Source organism: Cydia strobilella, chromosome 1 (assembly GCF_947568885.1).
Source record: "Cydia strobilella chromosome 1, ilCydStro3.1, whole genome shotgun sequence".
NCBI lineage: Eukaryota > Metazoa > Arthropoda > Insecta > Lepidoptera > Tortricidae > Cydia > Cydia strobilella.
The window spans coordinates 1,778,957-1,789,739 of record NC_086041.1 but is presented as its reverse complement, the minus strand read 5'-3'; the positions used below and the strand labels follow the sequence as shown (position 1 = coordinate 1,789,739).

Here is a 10,783-nt window from a genome sequence, read left to right as displayed (position 1 = left end):
TGAGTGATATAATGGAGAAGAAGATGAATAGATCGAGGAACTTCCCTGCACTCATACATCTCCTGTCATAATCACGCATTCATAAGTCTCTGGCAAAGGAAGGGGATGTGGTTCACGCTCTATGACACACACTCCTAAGAAGTCCTCGCTATGACCTGAGGCTTCTTTATAGAAGGGAGTAGTCAGCCGCTCCACTAGAAAAGATAATAAGATAATAATGAAGGACCTAAGGCTTATTTTAAGGGAGTAGTCAGCCGCTCCGCGAAGATAAGTTTATGTACAAGTTCTAGTCGGTTTAGAGCCGACGAGAGAATAGAGAGTAGGGGTAGAACCTACTTCTAGGTTGTGGTAGGGGTAGACCTACCACAGTAGAGTAAAAAAAAGTAGTGTTTGACCATAAGGCTTATTTTTTTTTCTTCAGAGTTGGACTACCGCTCTGCAGGGTGAAGAAAAGAAAAAGAAGGGCACCTGGCTTATTAAGCCACCCGAGAATGAAGAAATATTTACAGATGAATACAATCACACAAAATGAAAGAAATGGAAAATGGCAGTTAATGAAGAATGAAAACGAGCTTGAAGAAGGACAAAGGGAAGGAGGAGGACGGCCTGAGCTGCAGAGTAAAAGAAGTACAATTATTATAAAGTTAAAGACCTATGAAAAATACATCTTTAGCAATAAAAGTGATAAAAAAAGCTAGCTATCTAGTCTGATTGCTATAATAAGATAATCTAAAAAACGTGCCATATTGACTGAAGAAATAGAAAATTAAACAGAAAAAGGCCGAAAAGTTATTTAAGATTTAAAGACAAGGATGCTGTCTATAATTTAGAATTTAGTGGGTTAAGAAAGCCGGTAAATTTAAAAGTTGGGCGCCAAAACTGTCACGTTACTCCCTCCTCCACGTATATTGGAGGAGTGAGTAACGGAGCTGGGAGTGAGGAGGTAGAAAGGAAAAGATAGATATAACAGGGGTAGGTTCTTTATTTAACGGCTATTGTCTAAATATGACACGCTACAGATGGTTTAAATTACAAAAAGAATAAAATAAAGTTTATAGTCGCGCTAATAGCACGTGCAAGGCAGGAGCACGCACACGGATAGGCGCGCTGATAGCACGCGCAAGGTGAGGCGCGCTGGTAGCACGCGCACAGTAAGGCGCGCAGATAGCACGCGCAAAGGTAAGGCGCGCAGATAGCACGCGCAAGGTGAGGCGCGCTGGTAGCACGCGCACAGTAAGGCGCGCAGATAGCACGCGCAAGAGTAAGGCACGCAGATAGCACGCGCAAAGGTAAGGCGCGCAGATAGCACGCGCAAAGGTGAGGCGTGCTGGCAGCACGCGCACAGTAAGGCGCGCTGGTAGCACGCGCACGGTAAGGCTCGCTGGGTAAGGCGCGCTGATAGCGCGCGCACGGTAAGGCGCGCTGGGTAAGGCGCGCTGATAAGCACGCTCTTCAAAGAGGCGAGGCGCAGTGACAACACGCGCCTGTTGAGGCGAGGCGCGCCGATAGCGGGCGAGGCGCGGTGACAGCACGCGCCTGTTGAGGCGAGGCGCGCCGATAGCGCGCGCCTAGGAGACGAGGCGCTCCGCTAGAGCAACTGCAAAGCACCACCGGACTTGGGTGCGTGCAGAGAGCGCCAGACTTCGCCAGGAACACAGGTAACCTTTAAGGAGCGCGATCGAGGGTTTCTTGATGGTGCGGGGCCTGGCTTGGCCCCGCACGGACCCTTACAACTGATGTTCCTTTGTTGGGAACTAGAAGCAAACTGAATTCAGATGTCCGCTGGGCCGCTTATATAGCTAGCAATAACATTTTCTAGAATTCTTCTTTACCTTATTATTAATTTTGAAAATATTTGTTCACCAGTAACAATTTTTAGATAAAATTTAGAACAAACTACTTGAAAACTATACGACCTAAACTTCATGCTAAAGAATTTAGAGTAAATTAATAGTTTGACGGATTATGTCAAAACAAAGAAACAAATATGTCAATGGAAAATTTATAGTGAATTTTAGGTCGATTAGCTTCGAAATTATAATAAAAACATGAAGTGATTAGAAAAACAGCAAGGTAAGTAACCGGACGGGTCAGGGCCGTAATAGGGTAGAAGGAGTTTAGGGAGAATTTAGAAATGGTAGCCAGAAAGTAAACATTTTAAATCAAAAGTTTCAGGGAGTAATTTGGAAGACGAGAATCAGACAGGAAGAGAAGGCAAAAGCGTTAAGGAATTATAGCCGATTGGAGAATCCGGAGGATCAGCCCGTGAGATTAAGGACTGGGAGTTAGGACCCAGGTATGAGATGCTACATGTGTACGTAGTTTTTTACTCTAAACGTGTTAATAAAATATTTTACGTAACAAATAATTAAAGTCTTATTATTTTAAATTAAAGCCTGACCAGTAATATATGATCATTGCCAAGAGGGCGCTGTTCATTCTCATGTATATAGGGTGACAGTTCAGTATAGTATGAAAAAATTTGTTCCAGTGAAATTCCGCAACATGGCGCGTGATCATATATTCCTGGGCAGGCTTTATTTCCTTGCTTTTGATAAATTAAATTGACCTTTTATTATGACAAATAAGGACGGCATTGCAACCGGAAATAGCAGCTGTCAGTACCGCTTTATATAGGCACCGTGCGCGTTGGAGGGTCTGCCATCTTGTGGCCTGAATCGGAACCATAAACATGTACATTGACACTTCACGCCAAAGCAAGTGCTGCCATCTTGTGGGCTACTTTAGAAGCATAAACTACACATTTACGCCTCGCGCCAAAAATCTGACGTCTCCTGTGCTGCCTCCTACAGTTTATGCACGCTCCCTATTACAACGCGTAAAATGGTGCAAAATATTGAAACGGCAATGTTGACAGGTGAAGTCTAGAAGGATATAATCAAAACGGAGTAGCCATTAACAGGCGTTCCCCTCTGTCGAAAATAGTCGGCCAATGGTCATACACAATGTATGGACTGATGTTTATCTGACATGGCTATTTTTACGTTACATTTTTTACTGCCTAGTACGTGTTATAAGACAAGAAAGGGAATAAAACGAAATTGTATTTTCACAATTTTATTAGCAAACAGTACTAGATTTACAGTAGGTATTTAGCTAAAACTGACTCCAAGGAATCTCTGACGCACAATCGACATATGCAAGCTAGATGAGGGCTAACGCGTATGAATTCGCCGCTAGGGGCGCTAGTGTAGATGGTGGTCTTTTCCATAGTTCGAAATGTCAAAGGTCACTTGTCACTTCAATGACTGACAGCTGTTCTTTAGTCTTTTGGACCACCATCAACAGAGGCGCCAACTGGTGAGCAAAAAAACGATAGCCCTCATTCCAAACAATATGTTCGGAAAATATTAAAAAAAAACATCGATTTTGATCGTCGTCGAAGTCTTGTTTAATGCTTTTAGGGCGTTAACACCATTTGATATATAATATTGTCTTCGGTTACCGCGATAGTTACTCGTGAAATAAAACTACCAAACCATTTGATATACTCATCGTGTGGTAACACCCTAAAGTAGAATACCGGGTGTGCGTGTAACACCGGCAAATAATTAAAACGGCTTGTACTCCTCAAACAATGACACTTTTATTTAATAACTAAGAAAATTATGAAGTCTAGATTTCCTATATTTCATACAAATTAGATATTATCTTCAATGTACGCCATCATCATTATAATTATTAACAAAATTCGCAATACATTACGTCTTATAGCCGTAACACATCATCGCACCAAGGTCATTGTGCGACGCATCCATAAGTAAGAGCAAGAAAGCGATCTCTTTCTCGCTTTCTTTTTCTTTGACTACTAGTGAAATCAGTTTCTTTTTTCGAACTGTCAAAACGATTTTGCTACTATGTAATTTATATGAAACACTAGCATGTGACGTCACAATCAAATTACGTACTCTTTATAGTTTTATACGGGTTTTAAAATAGAAATTGTCTAAAAATAACTGCTGTCTACGTTTCTCTATTAATCTTCTGGTGCTTTATTTCATGCATGGTGTAAAATTATTTATTTTAAACACAGTCAAATACACTATACACTTTAAAGTGTACGAAAAATCAAAACACAGGTTATTTTTATCCTTTTGACCGCCAAAGACGGTAAATCACGTCGTCTACATTTTGTGCCACTCACGCCGCCGACGTCATTTGCCGTCCAAACTTAATTTATCAAAGACTCTTTAATAAATAACTATATTTCTTTGTTTGTATTTGCATTATTTTATTTTGCCCTTCTACTTTATTGTATAACTTTATTACAATTCAACTATGAATAGAAGGTTAAAAAAAAAAACAACATTATGTTATAATACGACTTACCCAGTAAATAGCATAGCTAGCCACGCCAAAAACGGCACTTGACGTCGCCTAGTGATGTGACCGAGTCATGGAGGAATAATATTATTATATGAAAGTAACAATCTCCTAATAGAAATCGTTTCGCGCAGTTCCGACAAACACGCTAGCGCCATCAATAATAGATATGGCTTAATCCCATACATTTTGTAATAGGAGTTGTTTTTGCTAAAATAACTGCTATTTGTGCTGTTACGGTACTTGTTTTCGTGCTTAATTTAAACAACTTGGTTTGAAAGACGGTACTGACCTTTTGTGATAATGTAACCCCTTATGCATTTATTTTATTGTAACGATACTGCAGTTTGCTAATTAGTAGGTAATAATAATCGACAACGGGTTTGCACATCTCTGAGTAACGCGCGCTTATCAGTGTTCCGTGCGCCCATGACGGCACTTCACGTCCGATGCCTGACGTCACCACCAAGTAGTGATGTGGCATTATTGAGAGATTTGAGTGGAAGTTACAAGTACATTTTGATATTTAAATACGTTATTTAAAGGTTTTTAGTAGAGCTAAAAGCCAGAATTATCTAATATTATATTGTAAAACACCTGTGTAGTGGTTCTTCTAATCTAAGTATGTCAAAAACGAAATCAGTGAAAATATCGATATCCTGTTTTGTAATCACTATTGTTCTCTAAGGTTTTATTTTGCTTCATTGCGGTGTCACGTCGAGTTACGTCAATGCTTGGCGTTCAAAAGGGTAAAAGTATCTGAACAAATGTTAGTCAGTTTGAGAAGTACAGCCTACAGTTTAATTGTTTGCTCCTGTTATAGACCCCACCCGGTATAAATTGCTAAATGTTATACAAGACAGCACGGCAATTTTATAGCCTCTGAAATCCTCGTTTTGCTCAGATTCTGTATTTTTCTAGGATCTTGCATGATCTAAATTCAAAGCCACGCCAAAGAATTTTGCTGACTTGTACAACAAATCATTTTTTTTATATGAAAGATTTATTTTATCAGCATTGCACATGACATTAAGTCTTATTTACATCGCTCCTAAGAGCCTAAGAAAATTACCTGACGATATGGCTTGAAATTCAATAAATAAATAAAACACGTAGTTTTAACACCATAGCCTTGCTCCTTCCTATATAAGGAATAAATTACTATTATAAAATAAATAAGTAGACATCTTTTTTCCATAAATTATCTGCTTAAATTAGTTCTTTTACAGTCAAATACCTAACTATTATAACTTTCATATTTTCTGTTCTACATTGTATCGATATGTGTATCGGAAGTCTATAAATAGATTTTGGAACTGTCCATATGACAGTTCCAAAATGCCACAATAATTCCGGTATCTGATCATAAACATAACAGACACGTAAAACAGAGCAAAATACTATAGCCACAAATTTGACAACTGAAATGGATGGCGCCTCAAGTCCCCGGCTAGCTCGGTTCTCCATACAAACGTAGTTCCGCTCTCATGTTAAAACGACTAGCTAGATTGCTCTGAAACTTTGTACTTACAATAGGATAAGGTATATCTATGCCTGTAATTAGTTTATGTAGCTTCAGATACCATAGTAAAAAAATACAGCGAATTTAAATTTTTCATACAAAACTTGTTTTTGCTCTATTTCGTTTGTTTTATATAATAGAGCTATATAAACTAATTACAGACCTAAATATACCTCATGTCATTGTACTTGCAAAGTTTCATTACAATCCAACACGTGGTTTTAAAATCAGAACGAAACTCCGTTTATATGGGATTGTGAAATTCGACGGAGCTTGCCGGGGACTCTTAACTGACGACCTAAGTAGTTGCCGCATAATATATGGGTCTAAAAACGCCATCTACTTTAGCGGTCGAATTTTAAGCTACAATATTCTGGACTATATATCCGAACCGTATGTATTCTTTTTTTCAAAATGTATTCGCAATTATTTTAATAGCCCTCCAAAGTTAAAACGATGTTCGTAAGTAAAGCACCTAACAGCCTAAACACTTAGGACCAAGGATTACTCCATGTATGTGTAGGTATATAAAACATTATTACGTATCTGTACATAATAGTTGTTTGGTTTCCGTACTAAAACTAATAACTGCTCTCAATAATATGACATCAAGGTTTCTTATGATATGTAAGTATTAGATACCTTAAAAGAAATAGGCAAATTTTGAAGAAAATACGTTAAATGTGACGCTCACAAACGTTTTCGAACTTTTCGAGTTAGAAATCGAATGTGGGATTTAAAATAGATTTTACTGAATTTTGTGATACACATTTTGTCAACAAAACTTCCGTGGGACACAGAAATATTAAATACATATATTAATAACGGGTCACTCACGTATTTAAAGTCGAAAAACGCTCGAATGCTGTGTGCGTTTTTCGACTTAAAATACATCTTATTCTTAATATATTTAACATATTTTGTCAATAAAATATGTCTAGTTACTAAAAATATCTGAAAAAACCCTTGAATTAAATAAGGGTGATGGCCTAATATTAATGTAGATAATTAGGTATTCTAAATAGAGAAAACTTTTATGTAGCACCTAGTTTTCTCAAAACAATAGATTTCATATAACTTATTTATACAATAAATAATATTTAGTATCAGTTGAGGACCCCCATAAAAGCAATTTCTCACAGACCTAAGTCAGAGCTTAAAATTAGTGATAAACCATCTTTAAAACGCTCCTCAAAGCACCTACGCCCATATCAAAAATGATCTGGGGGCAGGGCGGTGCCCCCGCTAATATTATTATAATTAACGTCAAAAGTACCGAGTTTTTGTATTTGTGTTCGTGCGTCTATAATATTAGAATAGAATAAGATTTTATTCGTAAGCACAAACAAACAAACAATTAATAAGTAGGTACAGATGTAGTGAATTATCCTTTATCGTCGTATTTTGACGGAAACGCATGAACGTGTTTATGCTATTTCAGTCAGTCTCAGTACCTACAAAAAGTACTGAGGTTGAATGTAGCATGACAAATACGAACGTTTCCGAGAAAATACGATGGCAAAGGATTGTTCACTACATCTGTACTTTTGGTGTGAGAGTAAATTGGTATGTATATTGGTGTATGTATCCCAATAAGGCCTAGTTTTCCCTCTGGTTTGGAAGGTCAGATGGCAGTCGCTTTCGTAAAAAACTAGTGCCTACGCCAATTCTTGGGATTAGTTGCCAAGCGGACCCCAGGAATGCGAGGAAGAAGAGAGTATATTGGTATATGTGCTTTGGAGAGTCGTGCAGTCAAAAATGGTTCATCTCTACGTTTACGTCTCGGCCACGAAACGCACGTTCCAAAGCGTCAGCGTCGAGCGTGCACGCTTGGAGCGTGCGTTCCGCGACTCTCGGGTTAGACCCAGGTCAGAGAGCCTAGCCACGATGGCAATGAGGGCTACCGTTTTTGTGCTCACCAGTTAGCGCCACTGTAGATGTAGGTCCAGAAAAACAGATCTCAAAATTCTGCTATGTTTATTTTTACAAAATTAATACGTTCTAATATACACAAAGGTATTTTAACGTCTAAATGTGTCATTTTTGCAACCTGTTTAATTTTGTGTATATTTTAGTTGGCACTTTTCTTAAACCACTACCATTTTTTGATTGTTTACCATGATAAATAAAAGATGGACAAAGATTTACCACAATTATGAATAAGGAGTGAAAATTCCTGATAAAAAAAGCTTGAAACCCCCCAAACTTCTATACATTTGACATTTTGAAAGACCTCCATCTACACTAGCGCCCCTAGCGGCGAAATTAAACGAGGTAGCCCTCATTGTACATCGACAAACGCCGATCGAAAAGAATACTTATGGCGATGGCAGATGATACGAAAAGTCACGTGATCGTTTCCATACATTATTTCACTTTCAATTGGCGTTTTCTACCAACGACTGTCACTTGTCTAGGCCCCCAGATATCTTCACGTAAGCGAAGATTTCTTTAAAAATAGGTAAACACAAATGGCCTCCAACCGGGTGCAGAATAAATAACTGGTGGGAGAAAAATAAATGCCGTCGAAATAAATTAAAATATTCCTAACTTATACTAACTTAATTAATAAGAGCTTATTTATTTACATTCGAAGTGGATGTTTCACTTCTAATATTTCTTATTTATTTTCGCAAACTGCAGGCGAACTGCGAAAACTAGACTTTAACAAATCTGCAGCAGATTTATTTCCACTGTTACACATTTCACAATCAAAATCATTTTCATATTAATACAAAAAATCATTCTATTCTATTCACAATATGGACATGACTGTTTCAATTCTATACGTAATTTTAGGTAGTGTTTGTTTAATAATGAAAACTGTTATGAAGGCTTTTTTGATATCTGAAACCTAATTTGGCATGCAATCCTGCTATATCCTAGAACAGCTATTCTCAAAGTATGCTCCGCGGAGCCCTAGAGCTCCGCAAAGTCTCTGTAAGGGTCTAAAAAACCAGCTCTTCCATATGTATGTCTGGTCCACAGTGACGAACGAATTTTTTTAATTTAGCCACCAAATATTTCGCTTTCCAATAGGGTTCAGTCACTTAAAAGTTTGAGAACCGCTGTGTTAGAATGATAAATTAGGCAGTTAAATGTAGGTATTACTATTTCACACTAACAGATAATCCCAACTCGAACCCAACCAGAACTGGGTAGGTGCCAGGTAGGTATTAAATTGTAACAATGTTTGGATTTCAAGCACATTTTTATGTATTTTATGGAGCGTTAAATACACTCGTACAGTCAGACCAAGCTAAGTTGGCAGCGCTTTTGATAGCCCAGACGGTGCGTTATTTTAAACGTAAAACTTCTATGATCTATAAAACTATGATGTTTACTTACCGCTGCCAATTTACCTTGGTCTGTGGGGCTACCGCGAAAACCGAAATTCGCAAATTGCGGGATCTTTCTCTTTTACTATAATCAAAGATAGATATAACTCCGTAATAGATGTATACAGTCTAAGGAAAAAACGTGCCTCGAAAATCAAGAAAATTTGATTCTCGTTCAGAGGGCGCTACTAGCTTTGGCTTACTGTCGTATAGATGGCGTTGACGGTTTCGTTTGTTATTTAACAATTTTAACGCATATCAGTGAAAGAACATGGGTCAAAATCATAAAAATAATTAATGCAAATAAAAAAAATCATTTATCCATATTTAAATACATTTTATCGTATTTTTATAAATATTTATTTTTAGTTTTGAAAGTGTGTCGACAGATGGCAGTGAATTTACTGGGGTTACAAAATTTACTATGACAGTACCGCTCTAGTATAAGTTACTCTATGCTATAATGAAGGCGTAATTAGAGTGACAGAGAAAAATGCCCGCAATTTGCGAATTTCGTTTTTCGCGGTTATAGCCCTGGTTCTAGTACCTGACTTTTTAGTAGTGTGAACACTATTGGACGCGTATTGATGGCGCGCGGTGAACTTGTGAGTCCAATGTGAACGTAAAAAACCCGGACTTTAAAGAGTTCTAGTAACGTCTAATACTATAGGTTGTTGACGGAGATAATCTGGTTGATCCAGCCGATGAACGAAGACACCTGCAAAATTATATTTCGTTAAGTTAAATGCTTTAGGTACATATTAATTATTGCTTTTATCAAGGGGTTGCTTCCGTGGAACTACCAAGCAGTTTCATTGGAAGTCGGAAAGTGGGTCAAATTTAACTTAAAAATTTGACTTACAAACATAGTTACATACATACTTACATAGGTACATTGCAATTTAAATAAAATTTGAAATTAAATTAAATTAAAATAACAATGAACTGTCAAAACTATTTTGCTAGTATGTAATTTATATGAAACACTAGCATGTGACGTCACAATCAAATTACCTACTCTTTATAGTTTTATAGCAGTCTAAAAATAACTGCTGTCTACGTTTCTCTATTAATATTCTGGTGCTTTATTTCATGCATGGTGAAAAATAATTTATTTTAATTACAGTCAAAATACCCTATTGAAAGTTAACATACGTCGTTCAGTCATGGTTAAATAGGTTTTATAGTGAATGAGTCTTGTTGTGATGGGTCGCAGAATAAGTAATAGTTTTATCATAGAGAACGGCCACGCCCCGCCCCGCCCGACTCGCATGACCTCGCCCCGCAACAGCAGATTGACGGCCGTTTGCCGGCCGCTCAGTACTATTTTAAAGCAACTTATTCAGACGGTTCCCTGAGCCAGAAGGCGAAAAATCTCCTTATATGATCATGTTTTTCTTAGAGGCGTTGATATACGTAGACGTGGAAAAAATATATGTAGTTCTTGACTATATTATCTTTAACAACATAGCTTCTGATACACGAATTATGACACTTCGCTCGATACAATTAATTCCCAAAGTAACCTCTCACTCGGACTTTTAATCCAACTTTACTCGGTTATTTATTATGTGATACT

At 37.6% G+C, this 10,783-nt stretch overlaps 1 protein-coding gene across 1 annotated transcript in view; it reads right to left on the bottom strand.

Annotated features, from left to right (window-relative positions):
• Window positions 1-9,846: 9,846 nt before the first annotated feature.
• The window catches only part of LOC134748041 (protein masquerade), a gene marked incomplete at its 5' end in the record, with an annotated part of 48,709 nt that continues 47,772 nt past the window's right edge, over window positions 9,847-10,783 (bottom strand). Inside the window, one exon of the mRNA XM_063682773.1 lies at window positions 9,847-9,922. Coding sequence (XP_063538843.1) covers window positions 9,869-9,922 — 54 coding nt within the window. The remainder of the gene's footprint in view (window positions 9,923-10,783) is intronic.